The sequence below is a fragment of the Mesocricetus auratus genome, unplaced genomic scaffold (assembly GCF_017639785.1).
Source record: "Mesocricetus auratus isolate SY011 unplaced genomic scaffold, BCM_Maur_2.0 Super-Scaffold_100010, whole genome shotgun sequence".
Taxonomy (NCBI): Eukaryota; Metazoa; Chordata; class Mammalia; order Rodentia; family Cricetidae; genus Mesocricetus; species Mesocricetus auratus.
The window spans coordinates 63,243,547-63,262,078 of record NW_024429194.1 but is presented as its reverse complement, the minus strand read 5'-3'; the positions used below and the strand labels follow the sequence as shown (position 1 = coordinate 63,262,078).

Sequence of the window (18,532 nt, the reverse complement as noted above, 5' to 3'; positions counted from 1 at the left end):
CGGATGGGCGGGGGACTCCAGATCCCAGCATGCCCCGCGGCGGGCCCTACCGGCCGCGACTCCGGGCTTGGCCCCGGCCCTAGCTCGTCGGCGGTGTACTGGGGCGCGTGGAGGCTGTAGTCACGGTGGCGCCCGCGGGGACGGAGGAGGGAATGAGTGAAGAGGAGCAGGGCTCCGGCACTACCACAGGCTGCGGGCTGCCCAGGTGAGTTGCCTCATTTCGACTCCTGCAGGACGAAAAGTGTGAGGCGGTGCGGAGGGTAGCGGCGCAGCCCCAGCATGCACCTGGCCTGAGGGTTGTTCCCAGCAAGCACTGGGGTAGTGGGCAGAGGTTCCCGGCATGCACTGGGCCGGTGGCCACCGCCTCCAGCTCTAGTTTGGGGTTGGCTTGATTCCCAGACTGCACTGAAGCTTTAAGCCCCGATGTTCAGTGCTTTTGGTGGGTACTGGGTTCCCGAATTCCATTGTGCCAGGGGGAAATGCATGTCCAACCAGCACTACGGCACAGGCTCCCTCGCCTTAACTGAGAACAGTACATTTTCGACTTGTCTTGGGGTTGAGGACCTTGCTTTCCCTCCTTCCTGCGCCTTAACTGTTAGCCCAGGCAATGGATGCTATACTGCCTGGGGATCCATGGCCCTATAATGTGGCTAGGTCGAATGTGACAGTGCTTGGTCAGGTGGGTGCCGAAAGGGGAAGTGTGATACTGGTCTGTGCCCCTCCCTCCCAGCATAGAGCAAATGCTGGCCGCCAACCCGGGCAAGACCCCGATCAGCCTTCTTCAGGAGTATGGGACCAGAATAGGAAAGACGCCCGTGTACGACCTTCTCAAAGCCGAGGGCCAAGCCCATCAGCCTAATTTCACCTTCCGGGTCACCGTTGGCGACACCAGCTGCACTGGTGAGGAAGGCTTGGGCAGCCTGGCTGGGGTGTGCATTCATAGGACCGTGGCTTAATATCGTGGAATCGCTTCACATCCTCTCCTTTAAGGCCAGGGAGGGATGGAGAGATTTCAGGGGGAAAGCCACCGTCTGAAGGTGGATAGGACTTGAGAGATTGACTGGTGAGAACAGGAAATGTCACAGGGATCTGCTACTCTTACCACCTTAGATGAAAAGTAGATGAGACACTGAACTCCCCATGGGTATTTGGGGGAGCACTGGCCTCATGTCCCATATTGAGCATGACTGACCCATGAGTGGAGCATTCCTAATAAGTGGCAGAGTGGAGCTTTGACTTTAGAACTGATCCTTTGTTGTCTCTATTGCTTGTTTATTTATCGAGGGAAAAGAAGTGCTTGTGCAGAGAACAGGAAGACACCTCCCCTCTCCCCAGTGTTGGAGCTCAGAAGTCCTGCCTTGCATGACTTAATTATGGGAGCTAACTGAAAGATAAGGGCTGCTCAAGGCCATTTATATTGTGATAAAGCACCTGAGCTGAAGCAGCTTAGGGGAGGAAAGGCTCGATTGGCTTACAGTCATCACTGTGGGGAAGGTAGGAGCTCATATCCACAGAGCAGAGAGAGAAACTGGTCCTTGCTGCCCCACACAACATTACAGCTGACCAAGGAACTCACTTCACAGCCACAGAAGCACAGCAGAGACCATGGCAGATGCTCCATGCTTCCACATTCAGGACCGCCTGCCAAGGGACGGTGCCACAATGGTTGGGCATCTCTACCTCAATTAACAACCAAAACAGTCTCCGCAGACATGTCCACAGGCCAGTCTGATCTAGGCAATTCCTCAGTAAACCTTCTCCTTTCAGATGATTCTAGGTTGTGCCAAGGTGACAGTTAAAACTAACTAGGACAAAGGCTATTTCAGCAATCAGCAGAACCCTTCAGTCTGGCAGGGGAGATTGGTCAGAGAGCTGTTCACTCCCCCTGGCTGTAAGGAGAGAGGCTGTGGGGGCTGGTTTCTCTGCTGTCCTGCTGGTGACCTCCAGTATTGCCCACACCCCCTTTTCTTAGGTCAGGGCCCCAGCAAGAAGGCAGCCAAGCACAAGGCAGCTGAGGTGGCCCTCAAACACCTCAAAGGGGGGAGCATGCTGGAACCAGCCCTGGAGGACAGCAGGTGAGGGAGGAAGAGTCAAGGCACACTAGAAGCTCTGCTGAGAACCAGGCCTCCTCACCACCTACTTCTCTTCCTAAGCCATGGCCTGGTGACTCATGGCCACCCTTCCTGAGAATTTCCTCTAGGGTGCCTCTAGGGTAATAGCCCCTTTGATTGGTGGTGGCTGCTCTGGGCTGGGGTTAGCCATAGAGGGTGGAGACTACGGCTGATAAGGCTGATGATCCCAAAATGCTCCCGTTCTAGCCACGTGACTTTCCCTCTTCTACATTCAGGTTGGCGCTTGTTGGGTAGGAAGAAACTCTCTTTTCTGGGCCCCACCCCCACCCCACCTCAGGGCTTTTGAGCCAGTGTGGGTCAGCAGAGGACCCCAGGAGGAAGAGCTGTTGCTGAGGCTCTCTTGAGTCTGGATGGGGGGGTCCCTCAGGATGGAAAGGTCAGAAGGACCTCACACCCCATTCCCTTCTACATGGGTGTGAGTCCAAGGCTCCCTTCCCCTTGGGAAGTTCTTTTTCTCTCCTAGACTCTTCACTGCCTGAGGATACTCCTGTCATTGCTGCAGAAGTTGCTGTCCCTGTTCCATCTGCTATACTAACCAGGTACCTTGAGTTCCCTGACATCTCAGAGGGAGGGAGGCCCCTAGCCTCATAGCCCTTGGACCCAGGCAGGTTAGAGTGAGAAGTAAACACAGAATGAAGAGCTGAAAAAAACGTGCACCAGCTCATTGGTAAGCTTGAGATAGGTAATTTATGATATTTAAATAGCCATGTGAAGGATATTAGATTGTTTAAACATTTTACAGGCTCCACTTTCTGAGTTGGCTACAGCAGGTCCCATGTTTGAGACCCAGAAGGTACTTCCAGGACTGACTGTACAGACCCTTTACCTCTGTTGTGGGGATACTGCTGAAGTATTTCCACATCAAAATGCCCCTGGGAACTAGCAGGGGTTAGCTTGATGGGGGAAGGGTGTGGGGAGCAAGACTGGATATTTGGACAGATATAGCTGCCTGCCTGGTGAGAAATTGGGAGATGGTAGCAGTGGGTACTTGAGCCCATGACCAGCCCAGAAGAACCCATTTTCCTCAGCATTGGTCTGGGCTCTTTCTCCTTCAGGAGCCCTCCCATGGAGATGCAGCCCCCTGTCTCCCCTCAGCAGTCTGAGTGCAACCCTGTTGGTGCTCTGCAGGTGTGCCTCATCTTCATTTTCGTGTGTGCTGTCTCTGAACTAGGGCTTTGAGGCAGGGGTGTGTGTGCTGTGGGAGGGGTGATTATCTTTCTCACGCAAAGAGAAGCCATGTGGCTCAGGAGCCTTTCCTCACTCAGCCTTGGGCTCCCGGTGTCTCCCTTTGAAGGAACTTGTGGTGCAAAAGGGCTGGCGTTTGCCAGAGTACATGGTGACCCAGGAGTCTGGACCTGCTCACCGCAAAGAGTTCACCATGACCTGCCGAGTGGAGCGCTTCATTGAGATTGGTAACTGGAGACAGGGTGGCTTACTCCTGTCTCTGCCTCACTCTGACCCTGAGCATAGCTGCATTCTGTCCCAGCTTTCTTTGCTTTGCAGCCCCTTGCTCAGCTCTCCCTCCTTGTGTCTTCCTTGCCCCTACCTATCTTTCCCCCTCTCTCTGGCCCACCAGCTTCTCAGTTAAAAGGACAGCCTTCTGCTCCTCTTTGCAGGGACCCTCAATCTAAGTATAACTCTGGGGGGGGGAGCATTGGCCTGTTAGAAAGCCCCAAGTCCAACAATCCCCTCCCCACACTCAGGCAGTGGCACTTCCAAAAAGCTGGCAAAGCGTAATGCAGCAGCTAAAATGCTGCTTCGAGTGCACACAGTACCCCTGGACGCCAGGGATGGCAACGAGGCGGAACCTGATGACGATCATTTTTCCATTGTAAGTGACTTGTGTGGACCTGCCATGTGGTTCACATTGCAGGACATGGTGGGAATTGGGTTGGGTCTGTGATTTGGAGATTTGGAAGTGAGTCTGGACCTGCTTCTTAGCAACCCCCAGGACTTCTTGAGCTTGTGAGCCCAGCAGCTCCTCAACCTGTTCTGTACTCATGGTGGAAGCTCGCCTAGGGCAAAGCCCTGTGGGCAACTTTTACTGGGGTGAGGAAGGCTGCTTGGCCACTAGACCAGGTTGCAGAAGTTAGAGCCTGCCAGAGGCTTGGGTCCCATAGTCCTTAGCGCTTTCTCATTCTCATCTCATTAGGGTGTGAGCTCCCGCCTGGATGGACTTCGGAACCGGGGGCCAGGCTGCACCTGGGATTCCCTGCGCAATTCTGTGGGAGAAAAGATCCTGTCCCTTCGGAGTTGCTCTGTGGGCTCTCTAGGGACTCTGGGCTCTGCCTGCTGCAATGTCCTTAGTGAACTCTCTGAGGAGCAGGCTTTCCATGTCAGCTACCTGGACATTGGTATGGCCAGCTAGGGGATTGGGTGAGGAGGGGGCAGGACCAGAGCAAGTATAAAGGGGTTAGGAGAAGGGTGACATATGCCCTATTTGGTGCCCCCCCCCACACTGCCTGCCTCCTCTTTTTTGGTTTTTAGAAGAATTGAGCTTGAGTGGGCTCTGCCAGTGCCTAGTGGAACTGTCCACCCAGCCAGCCACTGTGTGCCATGGTTCTGCAACTACCAGGGAGGCAGCCCGAGGTGAGGCTGCTCGCCGCGCCCTCCAGTACCTCAGGATCATGGCCGGTAGCAAGTAACATCCTGGCTGCAGTGATGGATGTACGCCTTTCACTTTTTGCATCAACCATGCTCTGGAGCCCTCCAGAGGTGCCGTCTCTACCTCTGGCACAGACTGCCTGCCTTGAGACTGAGGAAGGCACAGGCAAGCAAGGAGCCATGAACCACGGGGCCCCAGCCAGCACAGGATCTGCTCTCCTTCTATGGGTGACGAATGAAAAGGAAATTGGAATTCTGTTGGAGTCCAGAATAAATGCTGCTCTTTGGCTTCCTAAACCCTGCTTTCTCTGCCCTTGGTCATGTGGTTGTCAGAGGAATAAACATGGTGTGTTTGTTTATTTTACTGATTCCCTGTTATTTTTGCTGCAAGCAGGAGGCTAGCTGCAGGGAGTTGGGGACCCTTTCAGCAGAATGTGGGAGTTGGACTGCGTGAAGGTGAAGGGGCTATGCTTCTTGCCCTTGGGCTCCACCCAGTCCCTGAAAGTCTTGTCCAAACATGCATTCACAAGCCAGACCATTTTATTTGGGGGAGAAACATGGCACACAGGGTGGTGGTGATTTTGCATGCAGACATCACAGAGGATGAGGCTGTTACTTCTTCCCAAAGCGCTGAGGGGCAGCCAGGCTCCAGAATTCTCTAGCCCGGGGAATTAGTTGCTCTTTGCTCCAGGATCCCCAGGCACTTCTGCCAAACCTTTGGAGAGATTCATCCTCAGTTGAAGCTCCCTCTGTCTTACCTTCCTTTACCTCTTCCTCCGCCCTTCCCAGCCTCTGCCTGAAGAACTTCACCTCTGAGGCTGAAACAGGAAGGCTGGGCTCCTGCCAGGTCTCTCCATGGCTTGGAGCAGAAAACGCAAGAGGGACCCAGGAGTCTGGGCATACTGTGATGGGTAGCGTCCCCCATCTTCTTCCTGTGACGAGAGGGTGACGGAGAGGGAAAGGCAATATCCTCCTGGACACAAGTCATGGGGGAAAAGAATGGCGTCCAGGGGCAACTTGCATAGGTTAAGGAGCCATTTCCCTTAGAAGCCATACTTCACGCAGGCCTTAGCAGCTTGGAAACAGCAAACCCTTATCACAAGTTTCAGCTGAGGAGGAAATGGTGCAGGGAAGGGTGATCACTCACTGCAAAGGCTTGGTCTCCATCCCGGCTTCCTAGTTCTGCAGTGTGGCCCCAGTCCAGCAGCAGCAGCAGCAGCAGCAGCACAGCAACCCGCTTGGAATCCATGCTGCCCTCCACCTCCCTCGGCACGCCATCCTCTTATACCTGCTGTCCCCCACCCCCGCCTCAGCAGCAGCCTGGGGGATCTAGACAGGCAATAGAAATGCATGGCTCTATTAAGAGCCACCTGGGAACCCCCCACACCCCCTTGGGGACTTTCTGCTCTCAGTTTCCTACCCCAGCCTAAGCCTGGAGTTATAGACTTTATTAGATGCATAAATCCTGTCTCCAGAGCTCAGGAGGCATCATTAATTGCAGACGGTTTGTCAGAGCTAGGCCCTGGGGGAACCTTATAAGAACCCCCAATCCTTCAACAGGTTGGAGAGCTTCAATTGATCAACTCTTGTTCCTGACTGGATTGAGTGTTATTTCCTGGATGGGAAGGCAGGATCCCAATCCCTGCTCCTTCTAGAGAGGTTAAACATAGAATCCCTACTCTTAAAATCTACCTATGGACAGTAAAGTGAGTTATAGGACAGGGTGGGTTTTGGAGTCTTAGTGAGTAGAGGCGGCTTGTAAATTATGTGGATGGCCAGTCTTTGTTCGAGAACTGGGACTCCACAGCTGGAGCTCTGCTGCCACCTTGTGGCCACTACTCTTTATTGTCAGGTCCAACCATTCCCTTTTTCAAGTCTTTTTATCTAGGAGGATTTAAGGACAGAGTTCTTTGGGGGCTTCCCTCCCATCAGCACCGCCTCTGCCTGGCTCTGGATCTAATATGCTACTGGAGCTAGCGACTAGGGTCCTGCTTCAGGGAAAGATAGAATCAGTCCAGTCAGGGAAGGGCCCTTCAAAGGAGCTAGTTGTAGCCTAGCAGGTGTCATTGTGTCATGTCTCTAGCCTAAACTGAAGAAGGACCATGTTAGCGTTCTGACTTACTATAGCAAGCAAGCTGCCCACACTCTCAGCCTTGCTGTCCTCACTTACATAAGGGAACAGTAAAGTGAATTACTATGAGAAGCATCATTTGGGATGCCTTTTGTAGCAAAGTGTAGAGCTGGTTATTTTCCAAATGTCAATGTGATTACCTTTGCTTTCCAACCCCCCCCCCTCCAGTCCCAGGGAACTTACCATCTCCACATACTTTCTTTGGACACGCTTCTCCCTGTGCTGAGCTGGCTTTGGCTTTTCGATGGCCTCCGTCAGCGGTCTTAGCTTGTTCCATGGAGTCTCAGAACATCTTTCATCCTGCATGAAAATCCCTCCACACATTCCATTCATCCCTGTCTTTTTTGACCAAGGGGCAGTGCTTTATTGTAACCTACTTACATTTAGTTTTAGATAAGAGGTGTTTTTTAGTTAGTTTTGTGGTGCTGGGATCAAATCCAAATCCAGGGCCTTGTGTATGCTAGGCAAGTGCTCTATTGCAGAGGGTACCCTCAGTTCTAGTTTGGGTTTCTATCAGGATGGCCTAGATACAATGCATCTATCCAATGGTGCAGCCTAGGCTTGGGTAACATTCTGCAAGCTCTGTCTCATGATTTTCCCATAGAACCTGTCATTCATTATGGTCATATCGTAACAGTTCACTGCTTTCTGTTGTTTTGGTTTTTTTTTTTTTCTCTTGTCTGTCTGTTTTTAAAACAGGGTCTCATGCCAGGTGATGGTGGTGCATGCCTTTAATCCCAGCACTCAGGAGGTGGATCTCTGTGAGTTTGAGGCCAGCCTGGTCTACAGAGGAGTTCCAGGACACAGGCTCCAAAGCAATACAGAGAAACCCTATCTCAAAAAACCAAAAAAAAAAAAAAAAAAAAAAAAAAAAAGAACCAATGCCCAATGCCCACCCCCAAATAAAAACCAGGGTCTCACTATTTCGCCTTGGCTGTACTAGAACTTGCTATGTAGACCCGCTTGTCTCTGCTTCCCAAGTGCTGAGATTAAAGGCCTGTGCCACCACGTGCCCAACTTGTTTGTGGTTTTCTAAGATTGGGACTCTGTATGTAGCCTAGTATGCTGACCTTTGTTCTCAGCCTCCCAAGTCATGGGATTACAGATGTGTATCACCAACACCTGGCAGGAGACAAGGTTTCTCGGAGTAGCCCTAGTTGTCCTGGAACTTGCTCTGTGGACCAGGTTGGTCTTGAACTCACTGAGGTCCACTTGCCTCTGCCTCCTGAGTGCTGGGATTAATGGTGTGAGCTGCCACTGCCCGGCAGGAGTTCAGCATTTTCTCTTTGCTCTTTTAATTCACTCTGTGACTTCTGTAAACTTCAGTTCATCCTCAATAAAATGAAGCAACCTGCATGCTGGAGGCTGTGAGCACAATCTCCAGCACCCAAACAACGGCATCCTGTCATCAAGAGGCTGTTGTGAACAGTAAATGGAAGAAATGCACAGCAGTCACTCTGGGGTACCACACTGCTGGTGTACCAGGGTCTGGGCTGAAGCTGCATTCAGAAAGAAGCCAGCTGACTTCTAACTGTGGAGTAGGCACCTCTACCTCAACATAACTTAATCCTCCTAATCTGTTTCACTGTCTTGCTTTAGGATTCCCAACTCCCAGGATTCTTATTTATTTACTGAAGTACATGGTCTTAGCCAGGCAATGATGGTGCATAGCTTCAGTCCCAACACTGAGGAGGCAGAGGCAGGTGCCTGGTCTACAGAGTGAGTTTCACGACAGCTAGGGCCGTTGCACAGAGAAACCCTGTCTCGAAAACCAACCAACCAATCAACACATCAACCAAATAAACATAGGGTCTCACTTTGTAGCTCTGGCCTAGAACGCAATTATGTAGACCAGACTGGCCTAATGGCCTTTTTCTTTCTTTTTTTTGGTTTTTCGAGACAGGGTTTCTCTGTGGCTTTGGAGGCTGTCCTGGAACTCCCTCTGTAGACCAGGCTGGCCTCGAACTCAGAGATCCGCCTGCCTCTGCCTCCCGAGTGCTGGGATTAAAGGCGTGCGCCACCATTGCCTGGCTAGCCTTTTTCAAAGACTTACTTTTAGTTGTGTGGATGTCTGCACTCATGTATGTGAGTGCAGGTACCTGGGGAGGACAGTCCAGAATAAGATACTCTGGAGTTGGAGTTCCAGACAGTTGTGAGCTGCCTGACCAGGAACTGAACCTGAGACCTCTAAAAGATCAGCACTTAACCACTGAGCCATCTCTCTGGGCCCTCTCCCAAGTGTTCTTTCTTTCTTGAGCCCCCTATGTGCTCCCCTCTTCTTTATTTACTCATTTGTCTGGGGGTGAGATGAGTCACATGTCCCACAGAGCATATGTGGAGGTCAGAGAGCACATTGTCAGTTCTTTACTTCCACCTCGGGGTCCCGAGATCAGACTCAGAGCTTTAGGCTTGGTGGTAAGTGCCTTTACTGCGGAGCCATCTTGCCAACCCTACACAGTGAGGACCAACAATAATGTATCTACTTCTTGAACTGTCCTACCAGGAACCTCAGGGGTGCCTGTTCTGTCTTTCATCAAGTTCTTCAGTCTGACTCATTGTTCACTTTCTTTTTTTTTTCTTTTTGGTTTTTCGAGACAGGGTTTCTCTGTATTGTTTTGGAGCCTGTCCTAGAACTCGCTTGGTAGACTAGGCTGGTCTCAAACTCACAGAGATCCGCCTGCCTCTGCCTCCTGAGTGCTGGGATTAAAGGCGTGCGCCACCAATGCCCGGCTCACTGTTCACTTGCAATGGTACTCATAAAAGAATACCCAGACACAAGAGGAACCAGTGGACCACCTGTCCTTTCCTCACCCTTGAGCATCACCTGTGAGCTTTTATCTGCTTCTAAACAAAGTCTGCCTCACGTTTCCAGGCTTTTTTCCTCCTTCCATTTTTCATTTTGTGTGTGTGTGTGTGTGTGTGTGTGTGTGTGTGTGTGTTGGGGAGGGGGTTGTGCAGGTAAGTGCCATGCTTGTGAAGGCCTGAAGAGGGAGGGCATCTTATCCCTTGGAGCTGGAGTTATAGGTGGCTATGAGCCAACCAACATGGACGTGGGAACCAAACTTGGATCCTCTGCAAGAGCAGTACGTAGTCCTAAGCACATCTTTCCAGATCTTTCTCCCCTCTATAGAAAGCTTGACTTTGTCTCTGTGTACACTCCCAGTCTCTTTCTTGAGAGTAGGAACTTTTCTTCCTTTCAATTGTTGGAAAAGGGTGATGGATGACTAAACACTGAAAGAGAAAAGGTTCCTGGTCTTCAGGCACTCCCACTCCCCATTTAAATGAAGCATATATTAAGTTCTCCAGTCAGTATTCTGGTGATGCCTTGCCTGAGGCAGTTCAAAGATCTGAATTCTGCCTTCTGTAACACCATGTTACTTACAGAAAGCAGAGACCAGAACTCTGTTCCTTCTGCCCTAAGAAGTGGAAGGGAGTGGTTGATCAGACATAAAAGCCCAGTTAGTCACCAGGAGTGATCGGGGCCCCATGGGTCTGATTAGGGAAGCACGAAACATACCAGTAATTCTCTTGATAGTTTAATGTTATATTTGCAGCATAAATAAGGCACAGTATATGTCAGGGCAAAGGACGGAGGGAGAAGGCAAGGCTGGGTGATAACTACTAAATGGCATGGGGGAAGAAAGAAGGGATGGTTAGGGAGATGAGCTCAAAGCCCCTGCCTCAGCCCCGCCCCAAGAGATTGTGAGAACCTGCTCACAGGGGTCATGCTGAATTGGGTAGAGGGAAAGGAGAAAAGACAATTTTGTAACAAAACAGCCCATAGCACTGTATCCTCCCACCGTCAGGGTCTACCACTGGAGCCTGGGGAGACCCAGACTGAGCTGAGTTCCTTGAGGATGGAGAGGTATTGCTACATGTCAAAAATATATAGGTGAACAAAGATATATTCATAGATAAACATTTCTTTCTTCTCACGAGATACTTTATCAGGATGTAGCAGACTCCACTGTGGAAGTGGAGGCTAATCTCCCTGCCCACAAGAGAGGGAGGGTGTGTGTGTGTGTGTGTGTGTGAGAGAGAGAGAGAGAGAGAGAGAGACAGACAGAGAGACAGAGAGAGAGAGAGACAGAGAGAGAGAGAGAGAGAGAGAGAGAGAGAGAGAGCGAGCACATACACAGGGAGAAACTGGACAACTATGGCGCCTGCTGATTTTGTTGTTTGTTTTTAGACAGGGTCTCACTGTGTAAATCTGGATGGCTTTGAATTCCCTATGTGGATTAGGTTGGCCCTGAACTCATAGAGATTCTTCTGCCTCTGCCTCTGAAGTGCTGGGATCAAAGGAGTGTCCCAGCACTCCCAGCTTTCCTGCTGGTTCTTAATGTAACCAAAAATTCAGAGTGAGAAGCCTGCAAGGGAATATGGTAAATCCTGTCCAGAACAACGCAGGAGAACATTTTAGAGCTCAGACTGGAGGGAAGACAAACCTACAATTTGAGACGAGTGATATGGCAGTAGCTGTTTGGGAGGGACTGAGGGAAATAAAAAACTCAATGATAAGGCAGAGGACACATTTAAAGTAATCCTTGTCATCCCAAACCCCAGGGACTCATGCATTAGTGTGAACTAGAAGCACAGAGTGCTTGTTAAAGCTCACCTTCAGGGTGTCCAACTCAGGAGATTGGGATGGCCAAGAGTGTGCATTTCTAGCAAGCTCCAGATGATGGTGCTGCTGACGCTGCTCTCGGACCATGTTCTGAGAACCACTGCCCTAAGGTAAAGCCAATGAAACTAGTGCTCACAGCCACTTAACAGCTAAAACCTTACTCATCAGTAGCTGGGGTATAGTGTATGAGCTCCACATTAAAACAAAATAAAACAAAACAAAAACCAAAAAAACACCTAGTAGCTAAAATAGAAACTTGCATGCTCAAGGACATAAGCTGCCTTAACCTGCCCTACTCTCTCTCATCAGACTGTTCATTCTGGGGTACGATTTTACCTCAAAGTAACAGTGCAGAAGGTGGTAATGTTGGCCAGTAGGCACTGTGCTCATTCCTGTGGGGTCACTGCTCTGGTTGGAGTAGGAGGATTTGTCTATGCACATGCATGTGTATAGAGAGAAACAGAATTTGTAAGAATGTCTAGCTGGACTGTAGTGGGGTGGGGTCTTCTAATAGGCCTTAAGGTCCTCATCTGTCCTGCTCCTCTGACCTCTCACTCTGGACAAACATGTCTAAAGAAAGAAGGAAGAGGTCATCAACAAAGGCACGCGTGACACAGCTAGAAGACTGGAGTGTAAACAGACTGACTATAATGCATTTCTTTTTTGTGGATATAGTAGAAAATATTAATAGATATGTGATCTGGGGATGGGAAGAAAGTTATGAAAGGGACAAACTGGGGGGCATAATCTCAGGAGTTAGCACCTTTATAGAGCCTCTCGGAAGCAAGAGAAGAATTGTGTGTGTCTTTTTGGTGGCATTCCATCTCTCAGGATGATGGTGTGGGAGGGTAGGTCCCTGAGATGGGAGAAGTGAATCAAGAAAAGGACTCAAGAGCTACAGGATGGGAGCGAGAAGGCAGGCAGCAAGGCAAGGCTCACTGCACAGCGCCCTTTAGCATGTGGACTGGTGCTGACACCCATGGACAGGAGTGGAGGAGGGGGCGGCAGATTTAGGATGTTTAATCAGCAGGAAGGAAGTTAAGAGCCATGTTCTTTCTAGTTCTCCTTCCCAACTCTGAACAATGGAAACCAAAAGTACTAAGATGGCTGAAATGTCCGAGAAAGAATTCAGAGTCTCATTTTAAAGGACGAATGACTGTATAGAAGTCTCAAATACACATGAGTGTATACAAAAAACTCCAAAGTGAACAAAACAGTGAGCTAGAGGAGGAACTCAGAAATATAGAGGGAAATTTTAGTGAGGGCATTCAAATATGGAAAAGGAACCAAACATAAATTAACATTAAAGAAATAAGTGAAAAAACTCATCAGAAAGCATCACCAAGAGATAAGATCAAGCAGTTTGGGAATGGAGGACAAAGCTGAGCCAATAATATATTCAGACATTATATATAAATTAACATGAGCAACATCTCCAAAAATCTTGGGATATACTCAAAAGATCAAACAAACCTCAGAACCCATGGGGTAGAAGGAGGACCCGAGACAAACTCAAAAGGAACAGTCAAATTATTTAATGAAATTATAGCACAAAATTTCCTAAACCTAGAGGCAGAAATTGGTGTCCAAATACAAGAAGCACACAGAACCCCAAATAGCCATGGCCAGAGACTCCTCTATGACATATCACAGGATATCAAGAAGGATTTATTGACACCCTCTATGATTTCTGGTTCTGATTCACATAAGTCTGGATAGTGACCAATGGCAGCAATAATGTAGGTGACAATTCCCTTGACTATAAAAGAAGCTTCATTGTAGGCAGTCACTCTGTTTTGTTTTGCTTTTTAATAGTAAAACTGAGAACTGACTACAGAGGTATCTGGGGTTGTCCTGCCCCTTCTTAATTTCAGGGTTGCTTCTCTACTACAGTTCTGGTGGTGCCTGACATCATTAAGGTCTCCAGTACTAACTTCCTGCTATGAAAATAAAGACTCCAGAGAAGTAAAGGAAGTGACAAAGAACCCCCACATATACTAGATATCCACATGGGGGTAGGCTGTTAGGGTATGGATGAAGTGACACAGACTCATAACTTTAAAAACTCTTGACTGATGGGAGAAGAAAAATAGCCAATGGTCTATGAAGGCTCCTTGGGAGCCATAAACTCAGTCATGCTTTAGTGCAAGGTTGCTAGTAGGAAGTTAAGAAAATTAAAAAAAAAAAAAAAAGCCTGGTGGTGGCGGCACACTCCTTTAATCCCAGTACCTGGGAGGCAGAGGCAGGTGGATCTCTCTGAGTTCAAGGCCAGCCTGGTCTGCAGAGTGAGTTCCAAGACAGCCAGGGCTATACAGAGAAACCCCCATCTTAAAAAACAAAAACAAGCCGGGCATTGGTGGCGCACGCCTTTAATCCCAGCACTCGGGAGGCGGAGGCAGAGGCAGGCGGATCTCTGTGAGTTCGAGACCAGCCTGGTCTACAATAGCTAGTTCCAGGACAGCCTCCAAAGCCGCAGAGAAACCCTGTCTCGAAAAACCACACACACACAAAAAAGATTAAAATAAAAAAAGAAAATTTATACACAGGAAACAAACAAACAAGAAAACAACCCAAGAAACAGCCATCCAAAGAAGTCCTGAGCACAAACTAGGGCTGTGAATTTCTAAAGCCAAGTGAAATCCCTGGGGATGGTAACTTGCCCTTGACCATCTGGTGACATTTGCTAGCCTTGTCATCTCAGGGGCTGTTCCTGTTGAGTCCCTGGTAGTAGAGAATGAGAAAACTATCTCCTGTTTTTTCACTGGGTGTGGCCTGATCAGCACTGACCCTAAAGAGGAGGGAAAACTTACATAAAATGCAGCAGAACATGTCACAGGATGGGCTCACTATCTAAGCTCTGAGGAAATAATCATGTAAGGTAGAACATTTTCTTATTTTTCCATGACAATGAATTTTGGAAGACAAAATAAAAAAGGAAGCAAGCAGTTACCCTGCACATTTAAGATGGAGGCAGAAAGACTCTTGGCTTGAACAGATGGCAGAAGGTGGCAGAAGCCTGGGACAACTGGGAGGGTTTTCTACTCAAGAGCTATTAAAGCTGACCTATCTATCCACAGGCTTCTGGCTCTGGAAGAGATTTCATAGTTCAGAGCCAAGGAAAGATGAGGAAAAGGAGGGGTGTATTTCTCTCCCTGAACCCACCAAATAAGGGTAGCCAATAGCCACAGTCAACAATCTCCCAGGCAGACAGGCCGTATCCTGAGCGCTTTGCTGAGGTTATACTTTTTACTCTTTTCTCTCCATTCACTCTTATACTCAAAAGCCGCTCAGGACCCTGACCACAATGTTTCAGAGCCCTTGAGCCTGTGCCTTGGACAAGCACTACATTTGCAGGACAGAGAACAGCACCAACAAAAAACGAGTTCAAAGAAATTTCAGGACTAGAGACACCTAGTGGCTAAGGTAGGAGCCTGGTGAGAGAAAGAAGGTAGAGAAAGAGAAAGGAGATGGACACTCGTGGGTATAAGACATATCTCAAAAAAGAAGGAAGGCTGAGAGCTGTGAGGAGAAAAACAGGAGTAAGAAATTAAAGCAGCTCCTGTTTGACAACCTCCAGGAGGGTTGATCTAAAGTAGCTATGGTAGGAAAAGGCATTGATGTGGATATGGGAACAAAGTGGAGAGGAAGGAGGACACAGATGACCAAAGATGACAATATGTAGACTTTAGCCAGTAAACTATTGTAAAACATAAAAGAATTGTTAATCCAGTAACCTGATGGAACGAGTTTTAAGTTACACTGTTCCTGTCTGCCCTGATGATTAAAACTGGAGGGTAGGGAAGGAGACAGGGAAAGCCCAGTTAGATCCCAGGCTCTCTCCCTTTTCATTGCCACTAACAATAAGGCCACAAGATGAGGTTCCCAAGGCATAGTGGGGAGGTAGGAAATACCCCACCACTAGACTAAGGAAAGTCAAGAGACAAAATGAGGTACCCAACAGATTTGGAAATGAAAAATGATTTAAACTCTCAGAGTTTTACTTTTTTTTTTTTTTTTTGGTTTGTGTTTGTTTTTGGTAGCAGATAGAAATAAGGAATAAAGCACATGAAAGAAGTGGAAAATACTGCTACTTCATACATCAAAGGATTTACATTCTCAGTAAGTGAATGTTTTCACTGCAATTTAGGAAAGGGCGAAAGATAAATAAGTAGCTATTGGGAGACAAAGTCCTGAGTGCATGGGGTGGCTGGGGTTGGGACAGCAAGTAACATGTCATCAAATCTAGTCTCCCTCTGGGGTTGGGACAGCAAGTAACATGTCATCAAATCTAGTCTCCCTCTATCTGGCAGGAAGTGGCATGCTAGTAAGGATTAAGAAGATAACAGCCACAGCTCAATGGGAGGAGAGGACACTGAGAAACCCCAAACCTACAAGTGCAAGGGTTAGTGTTAAGAGACAGGTACACATGCATCAGGGCCAGGGATGATTGCTCAGACCATATGGAAAGGCCTTTGGCTGTAGGTACATAAGAAACCCCACTGATGGGGGGATAATCTATGTGGCTTGGGGCCAGAAGCCCCTAGTACAGGTGTCAAGCATACATGATCATGTGGCTAAACAGAAAAGCCCGACATCTGTCCATACTCACAACACACAATTTCTTCCTCTCCCACACTGCCACATCCAAGGCAGAAGGGAAGGGTAAGTTGATCTCTCTCTTGGCTCAGGCGGGCGAGCTCTGGCTGGGGATCTCTCCATCATGGGAGGCATCATCTGCCCGCAGACTGTGACTGTGGGGTCATGATCACATGTGACTGTATGGGCATGCTCAGTTCTGTCCTTTGGCTGGCCATCTGAGTGAGAACCGAGGTGGCCACAGCTTCAGCTGCAGATCGAACACTAAGGCCATTGCTAGGGCCTGTTGTAGAACTGTGTTGAATCACTGGGGCTGGAGAACCCGTTGGCTCTGAGCTTTCCTTGGGACTTTCTGCCAGGAAGGAGGGCAAACAGTAGAGAGCAAGTAGTCAGAAAACAGGACAAAGGAAACAGGAAGGACCATCTTTTGTCATAATTACAAAGAACACAAAGGAAAATGAATCCCATATTTCTTTTTGGAGAAAACTCTCCAGAATCCTGACCTCAAGTCATGAACGACCTGGAGAAGCAAGAACTGAGCCAAAGTGGGGCACAGCACACATTTAATGCACTGTGATGGAGGAGGTCCTTTTTTTTTTCTTCTCCAAGACAGGGTGTCTCTGTGGCTTTGGAGGCTGTCCTGGAACTAGCTCTTGTAGACCAGGCTGGTCTTGAACTCGCAGAGATCCACCTGCATCTGCCTTCCGAGTGCTGGGATTAAAGGCATGCATACACCACCACTGCCTGTTGATGGAGGAGGTTCTTGTATTTTCATTGCTAGGTGGGTAAAAGCCCCTTTCTAAAGCCTGTCCTCGATCCAGTACCACAGAGAAGGTCACTTGTTTCTTCCAAAGAAAACCTTTAAAGGGATGTGGACCCACGAGCTACAGAAATCAACAAATCACTTTTTTCTTTTATCTGAGACAGGGTTTCTCTGTGTATCCTAGCTCTGCAGACCAGGCTGTCTTGTCCTCTGTGCTTTCAGAGCAGACATTTATTTATTCAAATCCTGCATCCTCTGTAAACACTTCCTTATTACCCCCAGAAACTGTCTTGTGCTCTGGGCTTTCAGAGCAGACACTCATTTATTCATCAGACATTTACTGAGCATCATCCACATGGAAGGGCACTGGAGTATACAGCAGAAGCTCCTAGTCCAGGGCCCATTTACTGGGATATCTATTCTTACCTCATTCACAGGTTCACAATGAGTCTCTGAGAGGTAGGGACAATGCCTTATCTTATGTCAAGTACCTTATAATGTCGATGCCTCAAAGTAGTAATTAAATGCATCTTTGATATAATAAATAAGTTGTTTAGTGGACAGTCAGAATTACTACAGGGATTGAATAGAAAACTATGTATTGACTGCATACTGAAGAACACTTATCCTCTTTAACCCATGAAGAGGATCTGAAATAACTGGTCCAGGTAGATTGCGTGTGCACCCCCCCCCATGTCTCCGGCAGAGTATCAGATCCTTCATGCTGCACCTTCACTGTTTACAATATAAAAGCTGAAGCCATTGTTATAACCAAGACTGCATGTGAAATGCTCCTAATACTTCTCCATCTCATTCCAATGACGCTGTCCCCATCCAGCCACACTAGCGTTTCTTTGTATTTGAGGCAGGACTCTTTGTGCATGACCTGGAACTCATGGTGTAGATCAGGTTGGCCATGAACTTGCAGTAGTCCTCCCACCTCTGCCTCCTGAGTGCATGGACCACAATGCCTGACTCTTTTTTCCCTTCTTTTTTTGTGTTTTTGAGACAAGGTCTCTCACTGTATAGCTCAGGATGGCCTTGAATTTATGAACCTCCTGTCTCTGCCTCCTCGGTGGTGGGATTATATTCTTGTAGCACCATTTCCAGCTATATTATTATTTTAAGATTTATGCCAGGTATGGTTGTGTATGCTTTTAATTCCAAGCACTTTGGAAGCAGAGGCAGGCAGATCTCTGTGATTTCAAGGTCAGCCTGGCTACATACAGATTTTAAAGGCAGCCAGAGCTACACGTACATCTATAAACCATGTATATGCTTGGTGCCTGAGGCATCTAAAACTGAACTGGAGTTACAAGCAGTTATGAGCTTGTAACACGAGTGTTGGAAACTAAACCCAGGTCTTCTGCAAGAGCAGCAAATGCTCTTACCCACTGAACAATCTCTCTAGTTCCCAGCTGTACTTTTTTTTTGTTTTTTTTTTTTGTTTGTTTGTTTTGTTTTTTTGAGACAGGGTTTCTCTGTGGCTTTGGAGGCTGTCCTGGAACTCCCTTGGTAGTCCAGGCTGGTCTCGAATTTACAGAGATCCGCCTGCCTCTGCCTCCCGAGTGCTGGGATTAAAGGCGTGCGCCACCAACGCCCGGCTCTTTTTTTTGTTTTTACACTTACTATATATCACATATTTCACTTATTTCTTTTACTGCTCTTACCTACTAAAATAC

The 18,532-nt window shown here is 48.3% G+C and overlaps 2 protein-coding genes across 10 annotated transcripts in view; one reads left to right on the top strand and one right to left on the bottom strand.

Annotated features, from left to right (window-relative positions):
- Position 1: 1 nt before the first annotated feature.
- Tarbp2 (TARBP2 subunit of RISC loading complex) lies at positions 2-5,095 on the top strand. Of its 4 annotated transcripts, none has more exons than XM_005067328.4 (9): positions 2-205; positions 731-900; positions 1,973-2,075; positions 2,579-2,671; positions 3,188-3,260; positions 3,427-3,544; positions 3,836-3,963; positions 4,285-4,486; positions 4,620-5,095. In XM_005067328.4, the coding sequence occupies exons 1-9, from the start codon at positions 153-155 to the stop codon at positions 4,775-4,777; spliced, it is 1,098 nt and encodes a 365-aa protein (XP_005067385.1). In that variant the 5' UTR covers positions 2-152; the 3' UTR covers positions 4,778-5,095. The 4 variants fall into 4 exon arrangements, with proteins under 4 accessions (XP_005067385.1, XP_012966841.1, XP_021081245.1 ...); XM_013111385.3 differs by lacking the exon at positions 2-205 and adding an exon at positions 307-439; XM_013111387.3 differs by lacking the exon at positions 1,973-2,075 and having other exon boundaries at positions 2,596-2,671.
- Positions 5,096-5,258: 163 nt separating this feature from the next.
- Positions 5,259-18,532, bottom strand: part of LOC101841425 (cyclic AMP-dependent transcription factor ATF-7) — a 102,097-nt gene continuing 88,823 nt past the window's right edge. For 5 of the 6 annotated variants that reach the window (XM_040753713.1, XM_040753715.1, XM_040753714.1 and 2 more), the window contains one exon: positions 14,008-16,439. In XM_040753713.1, coding sequence (XP_040609647.1) covers positions 16,222-16,439 — 218 coding nt within the window. In that variant the 3' untranslated portion in view covers positions 14,008-16,221. Of the gene's footprint in view, positions 5,452-5,546; positions 5,669-5,883; positions 6,066-7,050; positions 16,440-18,532 lie in introns of those variants that run through there. The other variant, XM_040753717.1, reaches the window with a different exon arrangement.

Bases quoted from the DNA above. Each gene is read 5' to 3' on its own strand.
- Tarbp2 (XM_005067328.4), top strand. From the start codon at position 153: ATGAGTGAAGAGGAGCAGGGCTCCGGCACTACCACAGGCTGCGGGCTG. The intron at 901-1,972 runs GTGAGGAAGGCT...CCCTTTTCTTAG, and splicing joins TGGCGACACCAGCTGCACTG to GTCAGGGCCCCAGCAAGAAG. The intron at 2,076-2,578 runs GTGAGGGAGGAA...CCCCTTGGGAAG, and splicing joins CCAGCCCTGGAGGACAGCAG to TTCTTTTTCTCTCCTAGACT.